The sequence below is a fragment of the Eubalaena glacialis genome, chromosome 4 (assembly GCF_028564815.1).
Source record: "Eubalaena glacialis isolate mEubGla1 chromosome 4, mEubGla1.1.hap2.+ XY, whole genome shotgun sequence".
Taxonomy (NCBI): Eukaryota; Metazoa; Chordata; class Mammalia; order Artiodactyla; family Balaenidae; genus Eubalaena; species Eubalaena glacialis.
In genome coordinates this window covers 51,000,396-51,023,668 of record NC_083719.1, presented here as the reverse complement: position 1 = coordinate 51,023,668, position 23,273 = coordinate 51,000,396, and the positions used below count along the sequence as shown (strand labels likewise).

The window sequence follows — 23,273 nt, the reverse complement described above, 5'->3', positions numbered from 1 at the left end:
AGTTATTCTGCTATTGATTCCTTCTAGAGACTTTTAAATTTCATTTAATGTGTTGCTCATCATTGTTTGTTTGCATTTTAGTTCTTCTAGGTCCTTGTTAAACGTTTCTTTTATTTTCTCCCTTCTATTTCCAAGATTTTGGATCATCTTTATTATCATTACTCTGAATTCTTTTTCAGGTAGACTGCCTATTTCCTCTTCATTTGTTTGGTCTGGTGGATTTTTACCTTGCTCCTTCATCTGCTGTGTTTCTCTGTCTTCTCATTTTGCTTAACTTACTGTGTTTGGGGTCTCCTTTTCACAGGCTGCAGGTTCGTAGTTCCCGTTTTTGGTGTCTGCCCCCAGTGGCTAAGGTTGATTCAGTGGGTTGTGTAGGCTTCCTGGTGGAGGGGACTAGTGCCTGTGTTCTGGTGGATGAGGCTGGATCTTGTCTTTCTGGTGGGCAGGACCGCATCCGGTGGTGTGATTTGGGGTGTCTGTGACCTTATTATGATTTTAGGCAGCCTCTCTGCTAATGGGTGGGGTTGTGTTCCTGTCTTGCTAGTTGTTTGGCATAGGGTGTCCAGCACTGTAGCTTGCTGGTTGTTGAGTGGAGCTGGGTCTTAGCGTTGAGATGGAGATCTCTGGGAGAGCTTTCGCTGTTTGATATTACATGGAGCTGGCAAGTCTCTGGTGGGCCAATGTCCTGAACTCGGCTCTCCCACCTCAGAGGCACAGGCTTGACACCGGCCTGAGCACCAAGACCATGCCAGCCACAGGGCTCAGAAGAAAAGGGAGAAAAAAAAGAAAGAAGGAAAGAAAACAATAAGATAAAATAAAGTTATTAAAATAAAAAATAAAAAATTATTAAAAATAAAAAAACTAAAAAGTAAATTAAAAAAAGAAGAAAAAAAGAGAGTAGCAACCAAACCAAAACACAAATCCACCAATGATAACAAGCACTAAAAACTATACTAAAAAAAAAACCAAAAAAACCAAAAAAAAACGGAGAGACAGAACCCTAAGACACATGCTAAAAGTAAAGCTATACTGACAAAATCACACCAAGAATCATACACATACACACTCACAAAAAGAGAAAAAGGAAAAAAATATATATATCATTGCTCCCAAGGTCCACTACCTCTATTTTGGGATGATTCGTTGTCTATTCAGGTACTCCACAGATGCAGCGTACATCAAGTTGATTATGGAGATTAAACTCGCTGCTCCTGAGGCTGCTGGGAGAGATTTCCCTTTCTCTTCTTTGTTCACACAGCTCCTGGGGTTGGTTCTGCTTTGGATTTGGCCCCGCCTCTGCGTGTAGGTCACCAGAGGGATTGGGTTAAAGGAGCAGCTGATTAGGGGGCTCTGGCTCACTGAGGCCGGGGGGAGGGAGGGGTATGGAATGAGGGGCGAGCCGGCGGCAGCAGAGGCCGGTGTGACATTGCAACAGCCTTAGGTGCACCATGTGTTCTCCTGGGGAAGTTGTCCCTGGATCACGGGACCCTGGCAGTGGCAGGCTGCAAAAGCTTCCGGGAGGGGAGGTATGGATAGTGACATGTGCTTGCACACAGGCTTCTTGGTGGCTGCAGCAGCAGCAGACTTAGTGTTTCATGCCTGTCTCTGGTGTCCGCGCTAATAGCTGCAGCTCGCGTCTGTCTCTGGAACTCATTTAGGCGGTGCTCTGAATCCCGTCTCCTCGCGCACCCTGAAACAATGGTCTCTTGCCTCTTAGGCAGGTCCAGACTTTTTCCCGGACTCCCTCCCGGCTAGCTGTGGCGCACTAGCCCCCTTCAGGCTGTGTCCACGCAGCCAACCTCAGTCCTCTCCCTGGCATCTGACCTCCGAAGCCAGAGCCTCTGTACCATTTTAAATGTTTGAAACAAAGATCGTGGATATTATTCATAAAAACAATGCTTAAATTTTATTTTGTCTCCTGGGGGCTGGCTGTGAGGTGGGGTATAATCCTTTACTCAGCTGGAGACGCAAGTGGGACAGGATCTCAATTGTTGAACATCCCCAAAGGAGGGTGGCTAGTAATCCAAATCACAGCACCCAGGGTAATAATGCCTTTAATCTGGGCTGGTATCAATATTCAAAGGGCTAGGTATGAAAAACAGGGTAGCAAAGGTCCCATGGCAGTAATGACAGGTATGACATTTCAGGAATTCTGTGTTTTTTTGGTTTTATAAAAATTAATTTATTTCTGGCTGCGTTGGGTCTTCGTTGCTGTGCGCGGGCTTTCACTAGTTGCGGCGAGCTGGGGCTACTTTTCGTTGTGGTGCATGGGCTTCTCATTGCGGTGGCTTCTCTTGTTGCAGAATGTGGGCTCTATGCGCATGGGCTTCAGTAGTTGTGGCACGCAGGCTCAGTAGTGTGGCTTGTGGGCTCTAGAGCACAGGCTCAGTAGTTGTGGCACACAGGCTTAGTTGCTCCACGGCATGTGGGATCTTCCCAGACCAGGGCTTGAACCCACGTCCCCTGCATTGGCAGGCAGATTCTTAACCACTGCGCCACCAGGGAAGCCCTGGAATTCTGTGTTTGATGCAAGCCTCTAGACATGGCAGGGGAAAGGTGAAAGGGTCTAACACCCAGAGGAAAGAGACAAAAGATGGCTACAAAGTTATTAAGGCATGAATTATGTAAATCAGAGCTCCAGTCCAAGCTGAAACAGTAGTGGAAATCAGGAAGTCTAAAGGTGGCCAGCTCAACAGAAGGCACAGGCTATACTTGGTAGCAAGACAGGTTTTGACCCATCCTCTGGTACCTCATAAGGTAAAAAGCTTAGGAAGGATTGGTTCAGAGGCAATGTGAGGCCGAGCTGGGCAAAGCTGGGACAAGCAATGATCTATATTACCTATGTTTACATCAAGTAGGATTGCAAAGCAAAAAAGTCTGACTACATATGTCTTTGATTGTGATTTGGTTTTTCTCAACATTTTAACATTTCTAAAATTGGTATCTAATTTCAAATCAGATATGTGTCTTTCATTTGAAAATCTTCCCACCTCTCCACAAAGGCTTCACTGATTAAATTGATGGTCAAATTGGTTTCTTAAAAATAATCACTAAGACTATATATGTTTCTCTTCCTAGTGCTTTTTCCTATGTATTAGCACTCCTTTAAATTTAAAAATGAAAAACAAAATTAATACATCAAACTAAGAATCTTCTGCACTGCAAGGAAAATCATCAACAAAATGAAAAGGCAACCCACTGAATGGTAGAAAATATTTGCAAATCATATATCTGATAAGGGGATTATATCCAAAATATATAAAGAATTCACAAACTCCAATAGCAAAAAACCCCAAACAATCCAATTAAGAAATGGATAGAGGATCTGAATAGATATTTTTCCAAAGAAGACATACAGATGGACAACAGGTACATGAAAAGATGCTCAACATCATTAATCATCAGGGAAATGCAAATCAAAACCACAATGAGATATCACCTCATACTTGTCAGAACGGCTATTATCCAAAAGACAACAAATACCAAGTGTTAGTGAGGATGTGGATTAAAGGGAACCCTGTGCACTGTTGGTGGGAATATAAATTGGTGCAGTAATTATGGAAAATAGTATGGAGGTTCCTCAAAAAATTAAAAATAACTCTCCCTCCTGCCACCTCCCCTGGCCCTCTCACGGTGCGCGGTTTCTCTGATGCAAGACTGTCCCGGCCCGGATATGGCTCGTGGACAGCAGAAGATTCAGTCTCAGCAGAAAAATGCCAAAAAGCAAGCTGGACAAAAGAAGAAACAAGGACATGACCAAAAGGCTGCTGCCAAAGCTGCCTTAATATATACCTGCACTATCTGTAAGACACAAATGCCAGACCCTAAGACCTTCAAGCAGTACTTTGAGAGCAAGCATCCTAAGACTCCACTTCCTCCAGAATTAGTTGATATTCAGGCATAAAGTTGTTTACAGGGGAATTTGTGACACCTTTGACTCTTCTCCTGTCTCAGACCTTAGGTAACAAACCTGCAGCTGCTTTGCTAACAAACTGTTGATCTGCAAAAATAAAGGGGCTACAGAAACACTCATTTTTATGCTGTTCCCTTTTGGGCTTCATGCAAAGACAGTTCTGTGTAAATGTACAGCTGACTCTGATTTGGAAATCTGAAAATCAGTCCATCTTTGTTATAAAAAATTTTTTTACAATTGTAATTATATTGATGTTCATATTGTATAAAATAACTCATTTAATAAAGTAGTACTTTGATTTTACAACATCACAGGATAAATGGTTCTAGAAATTCTGTTCTAACGTTCTACATTATTTGCCTTATAAAAATCTAATGAATTCATCAGCTAGAATTGCAAGCACAATTCTTATCTCCCTTTCTAATTCAGGGGCATGTTCATAGTTAAACTAGAGCAGACTCATTCATTAAATTTGTGCACACGATTTTATTGGAATCTGCTGACCTAGGTGAAGAATGACTTACCTGCTGCCTTGGTATATTGCAATCATGTGTCATTTTCCCCTCTGATTGTTTCTTGTGATTGAGGTTGGAATATTTAAACCTGCTGTGTGACCTGGCTATACCTGCCAGCCAGGTATAGCCTGTAGATAACTGATAAATTCCTTAAAGTGGTTGGATTGTCAGTGAGCCCGTCTGAAAAATTAGGTTCTGAAGTATATGCTACAATGAAGTAATCAGCCTACTGTTCAATACAAAATATGATGGAACATATGAACTGGTAAAGATCTACCTTTTATAAATTATACTTGATTCTTTGAAAATTGTTCAAGTTCTTTCATTTAAAATTGAAACTCACAATTTTCGAAGGAGTTTTTGGAACTTAATTACAATTTGGCCAATTTATGAATGGATTTTGCATTAGAAAGATTGGAATGGCTTGTGACTGGGTTAATTCCCAGAACCTTCTCCTTCCTTTCCTTTTTAAGTGAGTAGTTGATTTTTACTTTGTGCTGGTCCCTAAAATCAAAGGCTGTGTACAGTATGACTTCCGTCTGAACTAGAGAAGTATTAAAATAGGCCAATATCCACATTTTTGGGGCTCTAAGGATGGGAAGTGGGTTGGTTCTGATGAATGAGGTAAATCCTACCCAGTTAAAAAAGACTAATTTAGGTTTCTTCTAATTTGCTTTTGCCAACTATTAATACAAGTGAAACTGCTGTAACTCAGTTTAAATTTTAAAGTTGATAGAATAGGAAGAACACTCAAATATTTACTGGTAATTGCTTAGAGCCGCAAATCTGATCCTGTGGATAACAAAATGCATTCCCTCTTTCTGCTGTAACTCATCACTGCATTTGTTTTGTAGCTATACATACTCTGCCCACCTTGTTTGTCTTCACTGTAAGTTTAAAATAAGATATTTCCAAGGAGAAGCTTCAGTGGTGATAATTTCTTAGTAACTCCTATTCTTATACTCTTACTTTAAAATATTCATTTTTTTCATGAATTTGATTTCTTCAGTTTCAGATTTATTATTTGTTAATTCCCAATATGTTGGTTACCAGAACATTAGAGTTGGCCTAATTGCTTATAGTGGTTATTAACAGAGGTTCTGGTTAAATTACAATTTAAAAGTTTTTAAAAGTGCTTTGAGCATATGTATGTTTACATTAGTAACAAATCATTTAAAAACCTTTCACAAGTTTTGGTTTAATTTTTTTTTTCATTTGTTTTACTAATTCAGAATAAAAGCTTTATGTTCCTGTAAAAAAAAAATTAAAAATAGAACTACAGTATGACCCAGAGAGTCCATCTCTGGGTATTTGTCTGAAGAAAACAAAAACACTATTTCAAAAAGATATGTGCACCCCTATCTTCATTGCAGCATTATTTTCAATAGCCAAGGTATGGAAAAAACTTAAGTGTTCAATGATGGATGAATGGATAAAGAAATTGTGGTATTTATATACACATACACACATACTGGAATACTATTCAGACATAAAAAAGAATGAAATCTTGCCCTTTGTGACAACATGAATGAACCTTGAGAGCATTATGCTACATGAAATAAGTCAGACAAAGAAAGACAATAATTATATATGAAATTTAAACAACAACAATAACAACAAGAAAGTAAGCTCATAGATACAAAGAACAGATTGCTGGTTGTTAGAGGTGGGAGATGGGTGGGTGGGAGAAATGGGTCAAGGAGGTCAAAAGGTATAAACTTCTAGTTATAAAATAATTAAGTCATGAGGATGTAATGTACAGCATGATGACTATAGTTAATAATATTGTATTGTATGTTGGAAAGTTGCTAAGAAACTAGATCTTAAAAGTCTTATCATAAGAAAAAAAACATTTTTTAAAACTGTGTATGGTAACAGATGTTAACCAGACTTGTGGTGATCATTTCACAATACATATAAATAGAGAATCATTATGTTATATACTGGAAACTAGTATGATGTTACATGTCAATTACACGTCAATTAAAAAATCCCCTCAAAACCAAAAAAACAAAATGAAGATTATCCTCTCTCTTGATATGTTCTTCCTTAAAGATACACATGTACAAATCTCTCCTATTAAAAACAACAGAAAAACCTCTCCTTGGATGCTGTGTTTCCATCTAGCTACAATCACCTCTCTCCTTCCCTTCAGAGTCAAGTTCCTGGAAAGAAAAGAATATAATTTCTGCCTATTATTTCCCACTACCTACTTAAAATAAAACTGCTCTAGCCAAAAGTCATCTATCTATGACCCAATTGCCACATCCAGCAGCCTATTTTTAGTCCTCATTGTACTCGACAATTCTGTAGCATTTAACGCTGTTGGCCAATTTCTTCTCTTAAAACTGTCCTTTTTAAGAATGCCACTTACATGGAGTCTCATTTTATTTATTTATTTATTTATTTATTTATTTATTTATTTATGCATGCATGCATGCATGTTGTGTTGGGTCTTCGTTTCTGTGTGAGGGCTTCCTCTAGTTGCGGCAAGCAGGGGCCACTCTTCATCACGGTGCGCATGCCTCTCACTATCGTGGCCTCTCTTGTTGCGGAGCACAGGCTCCAGACGCCCAGGCTCAGTAGTTGTGGCTCACGGGCTTAGTTGCTCCGCGGCATGTGGGATCCTCCCAGACCAGGGCTCGAACCCGTGTCCCCTGCATTAGCAGGCAGATTCTCAACCACTGCACCACCAGGGAAGCCCTGGAGTCTCATTTTAATTTCTAACCCTGTTTCCCATTTCTGGCTTTTCTTCCTTTGGCCACCCACTAAACATTGGTATTCTGTAGTACCCAGCCTTGGATCTTTTCTTTTCTAACAGTACATGTTCTCCTTGAGCAATCTCTTTAATTTCTATAGTTTTAGCCACTACCTGTTATGCTGATGACTCAAGAATCTCTATACTTAGCCCAAATCACTCTCCTGAATCCCAAATCCATTAATCTATGGATATCTATTAATTTAGTAGATTTCTATCTCTCTGTAGATTTGCCACCCAGGCACAGGAAAACATTAACATGTTCAAAGGTAAATTAACTTTTCCCTTAAACCTGGGCCTCATCCAAAATCTTAGTGACTGTTACCACAATCCAGTTGTTACTGATCTGAGAAAGAAATTTAGCAATCCTTTCAGATTTTTCCTTTATCTTCACGTTCTACAACTTTCCAGCAATCAATTCATATAGATTCCACTTGTTTAACAGGCCTGTATTTTACTCCCCTTTTCTCTTCCTATTGTTACTTTCTCAGTTCAGCCCTCATAATCTTGTGTGGACTTAAGAGTCTCCTTCTCTTTCACGATCCCTACAGTTCACGCTCTATACTGCTGCCACACAGATCTGCCAAACAGATCTTTCTAAATGGAACCTGGAATACATTGCTGGCTCTGTCTTTTAGAGGAGAGGGATACTTTCACTTTTCAATCCAGAGAAACCTCCACGCAGCCTTAGGTAAAGGATTTACAAATCAAGTAAATCAGTTTACAGATAATTGACCAAACCATGTTACTTAACTAGCGAATGAGGTCACTATGTTAAAAATGCAGGCCTGCCACCATCTTCTTCTCCTCTCCTTTTTCCACATTATTATGATGTACAGAAATATGACACTTTTAGGTTGAGAGGCCAGCTAGTAGGCTGGTAGCAAGTTTGAATTTGGAGCTTTATTTTCTAATTAAAAAAGGAACACACACTTATGGTAACAAATGAAACAATACAATATTATAACATAAGCAAAGCAGGTTGTGGCAGACACTATTAGTTGGACAACCCAATAATTTCTCCAACTCTCTTCTCCTTTATAAGAACTGTTTTCTCTTACAGAATCCAGAAAGCCTAAATAGTTGTTTACCCAGGTTTTCTCACAGCTAGAGTTGTCCCAACTTTGGCCGATGAGATATAAGGCAAGTATGACGAAAGTTTCTGGGAAAGCTTTGGCATTCCCAATGAAAAGGGCAGGAATAGCTAATACTATCTCTTTCCTTTCCTTGAACATGATGATCCTGATATTTGGATCTGTTACAGCCATCTTGCAACATGAGGCAACATGCATGAGAATAGTAGGAAAGTGGAGACAGAGTTAGAGTCTGCATCCTTGATTGCACAAACTGACAATCTCTAGACTTGTATGAGAAAAATAAACACTGACCTGTCAAGCTCCTGTCAGTCAAGTTTCTCTTACTTATAGCTAAAATCACAATAACCATCTCCACTCTGTCCACTTCCTACCTTCCAGATGCAACCATCCCTGAGTCAACAGTGGTGAATCCTTTCATACTTTCTCTTGGCTCATGCAAAATATAAAAGCACATGTGCACATAAATACTCTGCTGTCACTTTTCTCACTAACCAACATATCATGGATATCTCTGCAAGTTAGTAGATATTGATCTTTTAGTCTTTTTTCTAATCTACATACACACATATTTTACATAAATAGGATGATCTGCTTTTTATATTTCAATTTTTTTCTCTCTCTCTCTTTTTTTCCCCGCTGGCCTGCCCCCTCCCTGCTCTCTGTAGACTTGCTCCTCCTCCCACTTTCCCCTGTCTCATTTCTTGTAGTGTTCCATCTTGCACCTTATCATTTCCTCTGTGAGGCCTGATCATTCTCTTTTTATTACTCTACCCTCTGTAAACATTCCACCTCTTCCTTTATGACCCTACTCTTTTTATACCTTCCATAATACCTATAATGACTATCTACATATGTCCCCTTTTATTACATTTCTAAGACCCTTGTGGGAATGGATTATGTTTTATTTATGTTTCCTAATTCCAGAACTTAGAGGGAAGAATAGAAATAGGAATCAGGGAGATAAGCAGAGAGGAAATTTAAGACAAGGAGACAATTTGGGGAAATCATGGAGTTTGTGGATGAGGGACCTGTCAATCTGACTGGATGACAGCTTTTCCAATAAGGAGTAGGAAATATTCCTGGAGAGCTAAGGTGGGTCATTTGCTACTGGTCAGGAATGGGCAAAGTATAGCCTATGTGATAAATACAACCTGCTATCTGTATTTTTTTGTAACTAAAATTTCAGTGGAACGCAGCCATGCTCATTGGTCTATGTACTGTGTATGGCTATTTTTGTGCCAACATAGCAGCACTAAGTAGTTGTGACAGAGACTGTATGGTCAGCAAAGCCTACTACAGTACAGGTCACTGCATGTCAGCCTGAGATGTCTCATTATGTTCCTGAATGGAATATAGCATTGCTAATTTCCACCACAATCAACAAATATTTATTGAGTGAGCAAATCATTATTTCAGGCCTTGGGGATTTTCTTAGTCTGCTTGGGCTGTGATAACAAAATACCATAGACTGGGAAGCTTAACCAATAGTCATTTATTTCTCACAGTTCTGGAGGCTGGGAATCCACGATCAGGGTGCTAGCATGGTTGGGTTCTGGTGAAAAACCTCTCTCTGACTTGCAAACACCCATCTTCTCATTGTGTGCTCACATGGCCTTTCCACTGTGGGTGTGGAAAGAGATCTCTCTCTCTTCCTTTTCTTATAAGGCAGCCAATCCTATCAGATTAGGACGCCACCCTTATGACCTCATTTAACCTTAATTACCTCCTAAAAACCCTATCTTCAAATACAGTCACAGAAGGGGTTAGAGCTTCACGGAATGAATTTTGGGGGGATACAATTCAGTCCATAGCAGGGATACACAAGGCACTAGGGATGTTGCGGTGAACATATGAAGCAATTAAGTCCTCTGAACTAATTCTTTAAAAAAGAAAAAAAATGTGAAGAAGAGATAGTTTCAAGAATGTGAGTGCTAAATGGCACAAAGAGGCAAAAATTAAGGCATGGGGTACCAAGGTCCTGAACCAGAGTGGTTGTGTTGAGAATTTAAGGCATTTTGAAAGCAAAATCAGCAGAAGCTAATTCTCATTTGAATGGAGGAGGACACACTGGTTTCATAATGAATAACTGATTTTTTTCCTCATAAATCTTAAAATCTCTGAATTCACAATTTCATTTTGATTTGCATTCCCCTATTTCTTTTGAACACTTTAAAAAGAAGTCAAAGATCTTAGTTTCTGACCTCCAGGCAGGTGAGAAGTCCCATTGGGCCATGACAGAAAGAACACAGCTCTATATCAAAAGCCATTTTTAAGCGTCCAGCAACAATCCCTACACCCGTCAATCAGTTCCAGATCCACTAAATCCAGTTACTTCTAAGCCACAGCATGTCACACATTACTTTAGAGAGCAAAGTGGTCTTTTTCAGTCTCCTCTCTTCTTTACTGAACCTCTTGGGCTCTTTTCTTGCCTTATTCCATTCTCCTTAATTTTTTTTTTGTTTCTTTATCACAGAAAAACTTTTATATATTAATTAAATTTGTTCCAAATATTGGTTATCCATAACCCTTCTTCTCCATTCAGGCAGAAACAGATAATGTTCAACTGCCTCAAAGAATGGATGACACAGCATTATGTAGATAAAAAAGAAATTAAATTATTAAATATTTGGTATTTGAGTTTCAAAAGCCTAGGATTCTGAGTATAAACGATAGATTTAGAAGACCTTTTTCCTACTCCTCCTATCCCTTTATACTCAACACATACTAGATAAAGATTTTATGGGATTGGAGGAAGAGCCTATTGGATCTCCAGAAAGGTACTCTACAACATGTTCACCTTAGCTTAAAACTGGAAGGAGGATGATAGGACAGAAAATACCATCAGGTTTGGGGTCTGGATAGCAGGAAACCTGTAACTTCCAATCTCTAGAATATAGTCTAAGGAGGAAGCAAGGTCTCAGAAGTCTCTTATGCTTAGCATGGTAAGGGAGCAGCATAGAATGGCATTTATCTGGCACCAACTAGACAGTAAAGATCTTTTAGTCAATACAAGAAAGAAAATAAATACCTTTCTTTCTCAGTCTTTCTGAGTATAAGCTCAGTAGGTATCAGTAAGGCCAAATTCCACCCCACCTTCAACATGCTGACACTTGGAAGGTTCTAGAAACTTAGAACATAGACCTAGAGGTAAAAAGAGGAGAAAGGCTTGACCGATTAAGATTTGGTTTCTAGCCTCCAATAGAAAGGGGGCTCAAAATAGAAATTTAAATTCATTCATTTATTCAACAAATATCCACTGTGTACTTATATGTACAAATAACTTTTAATAAAAAATAAAGCTACATTCCCTGAATATCTGAGTTTGTGGATTATGAGTCATTCCTAGAACATATTACTTACTTTCTTACCTTTTCCTTATATCATTTAATTTCTTCACATACACTCAAAGTACATCTACTTTTCTCTAAATCTTATCTATTGCATTTATCTCATACCTGACACAAAGTCCATGCTATGTCACAGAAAAAGTTCAGATATTAAAGTTATCAGAAAATCACATGATTAAGAAACAGCATATGGAAGTTACTTTAAATATACAGACATATATATTACAGAATTCTCTTCATTCCTGATTCTTAAAAAATGTAAGTTTTTATAAATGTCATTGTTGTGTCATAAGAATCTGTATTTCTAGTTTCAGAATATGACTCCAAATTTGCATAAATACATATTCCAAATTTGACAGTTTTGGACTTCTAACATATGCTAGCGCTAGCTTCCATATCAGTCATCAAAAATATATTTTAAGAAACAACTGGAAAAGTTTCTTACGTCACCAAAAAAGATTTTTGGTCAATATGGGGAACAGAGCAAATGCAGTAAGTCTCCCTCCAGTACTAATTAAATAAAAATGTTAGATTAACTGTTCAAAAACCTAACACATATGTTGCAGATATAGCTTGGGAGTCAAGACTCTAGGCTCTATGTATAGCAGTGAGCTAGAAAGGCTGTTTGGTCTGAGGAATATAGTACAGAAGCCAGCTAATCTAGACAAAGAATTGGCAGAAGGATACCAGCACTCCAAACCTGCACTATTTGTAGGTGTGAGGTCTAAATTAGCACTTCCCAAGAAGCTTGGAAACCATAAACAGAGAAAATAAAATTAAAATAAGTCCTATACTAGTGAAAGCCACAGCAAAGTCAAACACAAAACTGGCTCCAAGGGGTTTCTTCCACAACTCAGGGCCCTTGAGATTCACACAGAAACAACTCCCACTAAAGATAAGCTCACAGTCAAAAGTTACAAAGTATGTCAGAAAACAAACTGTCAATAAAAAAATATTAGTAGATGTATGAATGGGAAGAATTCACTTTTAAAAAACTACATATAACTGAGAAATATGTAAGAAACTTTAAAATAATTGTGTTAAAAGGAATTTTAGGGACTTCCCTGGTGGCGCAGTGGTTAAGAATCCGCCTGCCAATGCAGGGGACACGAGTTTGATCCCTGGTCCGGGAAGATCTCACATGCCGTGGAGCAACTAAGCCCGTAAGCTTAGTTACGGGCTTAGCTACTTAGCTACTGACCCTGTGCTCTAGAGCCCGTGAGCCAAAACTACTGAGCCCGTTTGCCACAACTACTGAAGCCTGTGTGCCTAAAGGTCGTACTCCGCAAAAAGAGAAGCCACCGTAATGAGAAGCACACGCACTGCAATGAAGAGTAGCCCCTGCTCACTGCAACTAGAGAAAGCTCGTGCGCAGCAACGAAGACCCAATGCAGCCGAAAATAAATATAAATTAAATAAATAAATTTTAAAAAGAAATTAAAAAAAAAATTTTTAAAGAATATAGTTAATTAGACAAAAACAGGATATAATAAAAATATAATAATGTAATAACTTTGTATAGTGTATAATGTATAAAAATACTGAATCACTACATTGTACATCTGAAACTAAATAATATTGTAAGTCAACTACAATCCAATTAGAAATATACATATATATATAATAAAAACAAAAAGTGAACTTGAATAAGAATCCAAATGGAGATTGTAAATATGAAAAAAGTAAGGTTAAAGAAGATAGAATTATCAAATTGGAAAAATTGCTAAAGGTAAATACAGAACAATTACTCTGTAAGATTCTCAACTTATTTTACAGAGGCAAGATAGAAACTTCCTTCTAAAGACAAACAAACTCATAGAAAAAGAGATCATTATTTATGGTTACCAGAGGCAGTTGGGGGAGAGGTAATTGGATGAAGGTAATCAAAAGGTAAAAACTTCCAGGTATAAAATAAATAAATACTAGAGATGTAATATACAACATGATAAATACAATTAATACTGCTGTATATTATATATGAAAATTGTTAAGAGAATAAATCCTAGGAGTTCTTATCACAAGGAAAAAATATTTTTTTCTATTTCCTTAGTTTTGTATCTATATAAAATGATGAATGTTCACTAAACCTACTGGGGTAATCATTGCATGATATATGTGAGTCAAATCATCTTGCTGTATACCTTAAACTTATACAGTGCTCTATGTCAATTATATCTCAATAAACTTGGAAGAAAAATATAAGAGACAAAAAAAAAAAGAAAACTCCTTGAATTGAATCCTTCCAAGTATGGAGTAAGGCTATAAGGAATTTTAGAAAATCATCTAATTCAGCACTAAAATCAAGGTTTCTCTAAAAATCTCTTTCAAATAATATACTACATATTTCTCTAATAATTAAACTGTATTATACTCTTCTAGATTGGCAGTCCACAACTCTAGTGTCAAATCTGTGGGAACAATTCTGTTTTTTTTTCCTGGCAAACTTATTAAGTCACTGACTGGCTCTCTGATATGACTATTCTAAAACCTTTGCCATTTGCCATTCCTTTCAAATTCTTCCTGGATCTACAACGTCTCTTTCACTAATGGCTTCTCACATTAAAAATAAAAAGAACCACACACACACACACAAACCCAAACACACAAAAAAACCAAATTCCCTTAGTCTTGCAATTTGATCCAGCTACTACCCTTCCCTCTCTCTCCTTCCTGTCACAGCTAAACTTCTCAAAAGAACTGTCTCTACTTTTCATCTATCTTGATCTGTTGGCAGATTTGACACTGTTATTCTTTTCTTCAAATTTTAAATGTCTTGAAATATTCATCACTTATCTTGTGTGATTTTCTCTGTTTAGGTTTGCCTTTACCATTTGTCCTAGAGTACTGTCTGTTCTTCTTTTTTTTTTAGTTTTGTTTGTTTGTTTGTTTTTTTATGAGTGTGTGTGTGTGAATGTTCCTTTGCGTGATTTTGTCTGTTTAGTTTTGCTTTTCCCATTTGTTTTGGGGTTCTATCTGCTCATGTTTTTTTTTTCTTCCTTTTCTTCTGAGCCATGCAGTTGGCAGGGTCTTGGTGCTCCAGCCAGATGTCAGGCCTGAGTCTCCAAGGTGGAGAGTTGAGTCCAAGACATTGGACCACCAGAGACCTCCTGGCTCCATGTAATATCAATCGGCGAGAGCTCTCCCAGAAATCTCTGTCTCAACACTAACAGCCAGCTCCACCCACCCAATGGCCAGCAAGCTCAAGTGCTGGATGCCCCATGCCAAAAAACTATCAAGACAGGAACACATCTCCACCCATTAGCAGAGAGGCTGCCTAAAGTCATACTAAGTTCACAGACACACCAAAACACACGACCGGACATGGCCCAGCCCACCAGAAGGACAAGATCCAGCACCACCCACCAGAAAACAGGCACCAGTTGCCCCAACCAGAAAGCCTACACAAGCCACTGAACCAACCTCATTCACTGGGGGCAGACACCAAAAATAACAGGAACTATGAACCTGCAGCCAGTAAAAAGAGGACCCCAAACATAGTAAGTTAAACAAAATGAGAATACAGAGAAATATGCAACAGATGAAGGAGCAAGGTAAAAACCCACCAGACCAAATAAATGAAGAGGAAATAGGCAGTTTACCCAAAAAAGAATTCAGAGTAATGACAGTAAAGATGATCCAAAATCTTGGAAACAGAATGGAGAAAATATAAGAAATGTTTAACAAGGACCTAGAAAAACTAAAGAGCAAACAAACAATGATGAACAACACAATAAATGAAATTAAAAATTCTCTAGAAGGAATCATTAGCAGAATAACTGAGGCAAAAGAACGGATAAGTGACCAGGAAGATAGAAGAGTGGAAATAACTGGTGCAGAGCAGAATAAAGAAAAATGAATGAAAAGAATTGAGGACAGTCTCAGAGACATCTGGGACAACATTAAATGCACCAACATTCAAATTTTAGGGGTCTCAGAAGAAGAAGAGTAAAACAAAGGGTCTGAGAAAATATTTGAGATTACAGCAGAAAACTTCCCTAAAATGGGAAAGGATATAGTCAATCAAGTCCAGGAAGTACAGAAAGTCCCAAACAGAATAAATCCAATGAGAAACATGCCAAGACACAAATTAATCAAACTATCAAAAATTAAACACAAAGAAAAAATATTAAAAGCAGCAAGGGAAAAGCAACAAACAACATACAAGGGTATCTACATAAGGTTAAAAGCTGATCTTTCAGCAGAAACTCTGCAATCCAGAAGGGAGTGGCAGGATGTATTTACAGTGATGAAAGAGAAAAACCTACAACCACGATTATTCTACCCAGCAAAGATCTCATTCAGATTTGACAGAGAAATTAAAACCTTTACAGACAAGCAAAAGCTAGGAAAATTCAGCACCACCAAACCAGCTTTACAACACATGCTAAAGGAACTTCTCTAGGTGGGAAACACAAGAGAAGAAAAGGATTTACAAAAAGAAACCAAAACAATTAAGAAAATGGTAATAGGAACATACATATTGATAATTACCTTAAATGTAAATGGATTAAATGCTCCAACCAAAAGACACAGACTGGCTGAATGGATACAAAAACAACACCTGTATATATGCTGTCTACAAGAGACACACTTCAGACCTACGGACACACACAGAGTGAAAGTGAGAGGATGGAAAAAGGTATTCCATGCAAATGGAAATCAAAAGAAAGCTGGAGTAGCAATTCTCATATCAGACAAAATAGACTTTAAAATAAAGACTACTACAAGAGACAAAGAAGGACACTACATAATGATCAAGGGATCAATCCAAGAAAAGATATAACAATTGTAAATATTTATGCACCCAACATAGGAGCACCTCAATACAAAAGGCAAATGCTAACAGCCATAAAAGGGGAAATCGACAGTAACACAAACATAGTAGGGGACTTTAACACCCCACTTTCACCAATGGACAGATCATACAAAATGAAAATAAATAAACACAAGCTGTAAATGACACAACAGACCAAGTAAAATCAGTTGATATTTATCAGACATTCCATCCAAAAACAACAGAATACACCTTCTTCTCAAGTGCACATGGAACTTTCCCGAAGAGAGATCATATCTTGGGTGACAAATCAAGCCTTGGTAAACTTAGGAAAACTGAAATAGTATCAAGGATATCTTCTGACCACAACGCTATGAGACTAGATATCATTACAGGAATAAAACTGTAAAAAATAAAAACACATGGATGCTAAACAATACGCTACTCAATAACCAAAAGATCACTGAAGAAATCAAAGAGGAAATAAAAAAATACCTGGAAATAAATGACAATGGAAACACGATGACCCAAAACCTATGGCATAAAGCAAAACAGTTCTAAGAGGGAAGTTTATAGCAATACAATCCTACCTCAAGAAACAAGAAAAATCTCAAATAAACAACCTAACCTTACACCTAAAGCGATTAGAAAAAGAACAAAGAAACCCCAAAGTTAGCAGAAGGAAAGAAACCATAAAGATCAGATCAGAAATAAACGAAAAAGAAGTGAAGGAAATAATAGCAAAGATCAATAAAACGAAAAGCTGGTTCTTTGAGAAGATAAACAAAATTGATAAACCATTAGCCAGACTCATCAAGAAAAAAAGGGAGAAGATTCAAATTAACAGAATTAGAAATGAAAAAGGAGAAGGAACAACTGACACTGCAGAAATACAAAGGAACATAAGAGACTACTACAAGCAACAATATGCCAATAAAATGAACAATGGGGAAGAAATGGATAAATTCTTAGAAAAGTACAAGCTTCCGAGACTGAGCCAGGAAGACATAGAAAATATGAACAAACCAATCACAAGCACTGAAATTGAAACCGTTAATAAAATTCCTCCAACAAACAAAAGCCCAGGACCAGAAAGCTTCACAGGTGAATTCTATCAAACATTTAGAGAAACGCTAACACTTATCCTTCTGAAACTCTTCCAAAATACAGCAGAGGGAGGAACACTCCCAAATTCATTCTACGAGGCCACCATCACCCTGATACCAAAAGCAGACAAAGATGTCACAAAAAAAGAACTACAGGCCAATATCACTGATGAACATAGATGCAAAAATCTTCAACAAAATACTAGCAAACACAATCCAACAGAACATTAGAAGGATCATACACCATGATCATGTGGGGTTTATCCAAGAATGAAAGGATTCTTCAGTATATGCAAATCAATCAATGTGATACACCATATTAACAAATTGAAGGAGAAAAACCATAAGATCATCTCAATAGATGCCGAAAAAGCTTTCAACAAAATTCAACACCCATTTATGATAAGAACTCTCCAGCAAGTGGGCATCAAGGGAACCTACCTCAACATAATAAAGGCCATATATGAGAAACCCACAGCCAACATCACTCTCAATGTTGAAAAACTGAAACCATTTCCACTAAGACGAGGAACAAGAAAAGGTTGCCCACTCTCACCACTATTATTCAACATAGTTTTGGAAATTTTAGCCATGGCAATCAGAGAAGAAAAAGAAATAAAAGGAATACAAATCAGAAAAGAAGTAAAACTGTCACTCTTTGCAGATGACATGATACTATACATAGAGAATCCTAAAGATGCTACTAAAAAACTCCTAGAGCTAATCAATGAATTTGGTGAAGTAGCAGTATACAAAATTAATGCACAGAAATCTCTTGCATTCATATACACTAACAACCAAAATCTGAAAGAGAAACTAAGGAAACATTCCCATTTACAGTTGCAACAAAAATAATGAAATACCTAGGAATAAGCCTACCTAAGGAGACAAAAGACCTGTGTGCTGAAAAATATAAGATACTGATGAAAGAAAATAAAGACTATACAAACAGATAGAGAGATATACCATGTTCTTGGATTGGAAGAATCAACATTGTGAAAATGACTGTACTACCCAAAGCAATCTACAGATTTAATGCAATCCCTATCAAACTACCACTGGCATTTTTCGACAGAACTAGAACAAAAAATTTTACAATTTGTATGGAAACACAAAAGACCCTGAATAGCCAAAGCAATCTTGAGAAAGAAAAACGGAGCTGGAGGAATCAGGCTCCCTGACTTCAGACTATACTACAAAGCTACAGTAATCAAGACAGTATGCTACTGGCACAAGAATGGAAATATAGATCAATGAAACAGGATAGAAAGCCCAGAGATAAACCCACGCACATATGGTCACCTTATTTTTGATAAAGGAGGCAAGAATATACAATGGAGAAAAGACAGCCCCTTCAATAAGTGGTGCTGGGAAAACTGGACAGCTACATGTAAAAGAATGAAATGAGAACACTCCCTAACACCATACACAAAAATAAACTCAAAATGGATTAAAGACCTAAATGTAAGGCCAGACACTATAAAATTCTTAAGAGGAAAACACAGGCAGAACACTCTATGACATAAATCACAGCAAGATCCTTTTTGACCCACCTCCTAGAGAAATGGAAATAAAAACAAAAATAAACAAATGGGACCTAATGAAACTTCAACGCTTTTGCACAGCAAAGGAAACCATAAACAAGACCAAAAGAACCCTCAGAATGGGAGAAAATATTTGCAAATGAAGGAACTGACAAAGGATTAATCTCCAAAACTTACAAGCAGCTCAATATCAAAAAAACAAACAACCCAATCCAAAAATGGGCAGATGACCTAAATAGACATTTCTCCAAAAAAGATATACAGATTGCCAACAAACACATGAAAGGATGCTCAACATCACTAATCATTAGAGAAATGCAAATCAAAACTACAATGAGGTATCACCTCACACTGGTCAGAATGGCCATCATCAAAAATCTACAAACAATAAATGCTGGAGAGGGAGTAAATAAATAAATAAAGGAGTAAATAAATAAATGTGGAGTAAAGGGAACCTTCTTGCACTGTTGGTAGGAATGTAACTTGATACAGCCACTATGGAGAACAGTATGGAGGTTCCTTAAAAAACTAAAACAGAACTACCATACGACCCAGCAATCCCACTACTGGGCATGTACCCAGAGAAAACCATAATTCAAAAAGAGACATGTACCACAATGTTCATTGCAGCACTATTTACAATAGCCAGGACATGGAAGCAACCTAAGTGTCCATCGACAGATGAATGGATAAAGAAGATGTGGCACATATATACAATGGAATGTTACTCAGCCATAAAAAGGAACAAAATTGAGTTATTTGTAGTGAGGTGGATGGACCTAGAGTCTGTCACACAGAGTGAAGTAAGTCAGAAAGAGAAAAACAAATACAGTATGCTAACACATACATATGGAATCTAAAAAAAAAAAAATGTTTCAGAGGAACCTAGGTGCAGGACAGGAATAAAGACGCAGACATAGAGAATGGACTTGAGGACACAGGGGAGGGGAAGGGTAACCTGGGAAAAAGTGAGAGAGTAGCATTGACATATATACAGTACCAAATGTAAAATAGATAGCTACTGGAAAGCAGCTGCAAAGCACAGGGAGATGAGCTTGGTGCTTTGTGACCACCCAGAGGGGTGGGATAGGGAGGGTGGGAGGGAGGCGCAAGAGGGTGGGGATATGGGGATATATGTATATGTATAGCTGATTCACTTTGTTATACAGCAGAAACTAACACAAAATTTTAAAGCAATTATACTCTAAAAGATGTTAAAAAAAAAAAAGAGAAAAAAAGGAGGGAGAGTGAAAACTGCCACCATGTACTGCCTGCCATCCACCGCACATGTTGGGGTGTTGCTCCAGGACCTTGCTTCAGACGTGTAAGCTCCCCCATCCATTCACCCATTGATGTCTCTGTTGCTGATTCGGGCTCTTTCTTTGGTCTGAAGCTGGGCAAGCATAGGCCTTGTAGGCCTATGGAATGCAGCCCCAAAATTGGTGGAAGCAGTCAGGAGACCGAGGAAACTCCCATGAGTGGTGAGATGTTGGGAAATATAGGACAGGGAACGGAAAGTTATGGGGGCTGTCAACTAGCATGTGGGGACTGAAAGTTGCGGGGGTAATCCTGTGGTGGCTGTCCTTGCTCAATGGGGGTTGCCAAGAGATCTGGCGAACAGTGGCCTCTCATGGCTCTGCAACTGTATCAAAGTGAGTCTTTTGTAATTGGTTAAGCTAGTTCTCTAGAAGGAATTGATATTTCTCTAGTGCCTCTGAGATGTAAATGATCTACCTGGGCTCTCTGGAACTTTAACCTTATGTGATCTCTAAGAGTAAAGGACAAAAAAGAGTTTTTAGGTAAACTCTATAGAAATAATTATGTTTTGGGAATGTCTATCTAAAAGAGTCTCTCGAGATTTTGGTAACTTGAAACTAAACTAAGTTAAATGAAGAGAATTCATTGACTATCTGGGTCATTTCAAATAGGATAAAATTTTGGAACATTAATTGTTGGGTGGGTGTAAGTTTACCTACCCTTCCCTTCTTGGGAGAAGAAGACTAAAGCATAAGTTTTCCAATCAGGAAATGCACAATTACTTGCTTCTTGGTTTTTGCCGGAGATTAAGGTTTTTAATGGTTAAGATTATAATCAGTCATAATTCTAGTTATTGTAAGCAAGTTTCTTTATTGATTACATTGTAATCGGGTGCTTAACCATGTCTTTTTAAGTCTGTTGTCTTTTATAGACAGTTATTGTTTTACTCTGATGCTTTTGCAAAAGTGCTTTCATCAAAAAGAATAAAATACCTAAGAATAAACTTACCTAAGGAGACAAAAGTCCTCTACTCTGAAAACTATAAGATGTTGATGAAAGAAATCGAAGATGACACAAACAGATGAAAAGATATACCATTCTTCGATTTGAAGAATAAATATTGTCAAAATGACTACACTACTCAAGGTAGTCTACAGACTCGATACAATCTCTATCAAATTACCAATGGCATTTTTCACAGAACTAGAACAAAAAATTTTACCATTTGTATGGAAATACAAAAGACCGCGAATAGCCAAAGCAATCTTGAGAAAGAAAAACGGAGCTGGAGGAATCTAACTCTCTGACTTCAGACAATACGACAAACCTACAGCAATCAAGCACTATGGTACTGGCACAAAAACAAAAATATAGATCTATGGAACAGGACAGAAAGCTCAGAAATAAACTCACACACTTATGGTCAATTAATCTACGACAAAGGAGGAAAGAATATAAAATGGAGAAAAGAGAGTCTTTTCAATAAGCTGTGCTGGGAAAACTGGACAGGTACATGTAAAAGAATGAAATTAGAACAGTCTCTAACATCATACACAAAAATTAACTCGAAATGGATCAAAGACCTAAATTTAAGGCTGAACACTATATAACTCTTAGAGGAAACATAGGCAGAACACTCTTTGATGTAAATTGCAGCAATATCTTTTTGGATCCACCTCCTAGAGTAATGGAAATAAAAACAAAAATAAACAAATGGGACCTAATTAAACTTAAAAGCACCTGCACAGCAAAGGAAACCATAAACAAAACAAAAAGACAACCCACAGAATGGGAGAAAATATTTGCAAACTAAGTGACTGACAAGGGATTATTCTCCAAAATATACAAACAGCTCATGCAGTTCAATAACAAAAAAACAAACCACCCAATCAAAAAAAAATGGGCAGAAGATCTAAATAGACACTTCTCCAAAGAAGACATATAGATGGCAACAAGCACATGAAAAGATGCTCAACATCACTAACTATCAGAGAAATGCAAATCAAAAGTACAATGAAGAATCACCTTTCACTGGTCAGAATGAGGTATCACCTTACATTGGTCAGAATGGCCATCAAAAAGTCTACAAACAATAAATGGTGGAGAGGGTGTGGAGAAAAGGGACCCCTCCTATACTGTTGGTGGGAATGTAAATTGGTACAGCCACTATGGAGAACAGTATGGAGGTTCCTGAGAAAACTAAAAATAGAAGTACTGTATGATCCAGCAATCCCACTCCTGGCCATATATCCAGAGAAAACCATAATCTGAAAGGATACATGTACCCCAATGTTCACTGCAGCTCTATTTACAATAGCCAAGATATGAGAGCAACCTAAATGTCCACTGACAGAGGAATGGATAAAGAAGATGTGGTACATATATACAAAGGAATATTACTCAGCCATAAAAATGAATGAAGTAATGCCATTTGCAGCAGCACGGATGCACCTAGAGATTATCATACTAAGTGAAGTAAGTCAGACAGAAAGACAAATATCATATATCACTCATATGTGGAATCTAACTTTAAAAAAAAAGAAACAAATGAACTTATTTACAAAACAGAAATGGACGTACAGATATCAAAAACAAACTTATAGTTACCAAAGGGGAAACGTGGAGGGGAGGGATAAATCAGAAGCCTGGGATGAACACACACACACTACTATATATAAGACAGATAACCAACAAGGACCTACTGTATAGCACAGGGAACTCTACTCAATATTCTGTGATAACCTATATGAGAAAAGAATCTAAAAAAGAATGAATATACGTACATGTATAACTGAATCACTTTGCTGTACACCTGAAACTAACACAACATTCTAAATCAACTATACCCCAATAAAATTTTTTTAAAAAAAGAAAACAAAACAAATAAAGGAGAGAAAGGGCATGTGAGAGATAAGAATGGTATGAACAAGGCTATGGACATGGGAAGCAGCAATTTGGATGT

The 23,273-nt window shown here is 37.6% G+C and overlaps 2 protein-coding genes across 6 annotated transcripts in view; one reads left to right on the top strand and one right to left on the bottom strand.

Moving 5' to 3' along the window:
• RNF180 (ring finger protein 180) overlaps positions 1–23,273 on the bottom strand; it is a 280,184-nt gene that overhangs the window by 106,450 nt on the left and 150,461 nt on the right. The window lies entirely within an intron of this gene.
• Positions 3,651–3,904, top strand: LOC133089721 (zinc finger protein 706-like). Its single transcript, XM_061187834.1, has one exon. It carries the CDS (start codon positions 3,674–3,676, stop codon positions 3,902–3,904), a length of 231 nt encoding a protein of 76 aa, XP_061043817.1. The 5' UTR covers positions 3,651–3,673.

Coding starts and splice junctions, on each gene's coding strand:
- LOC133089721 (XM_061187834.1), top strand. CDS start 3,674: ATGGCTCGTGGACAGCAGAAGATTCAGTCTCAGCAGAAAAATGCCAAA.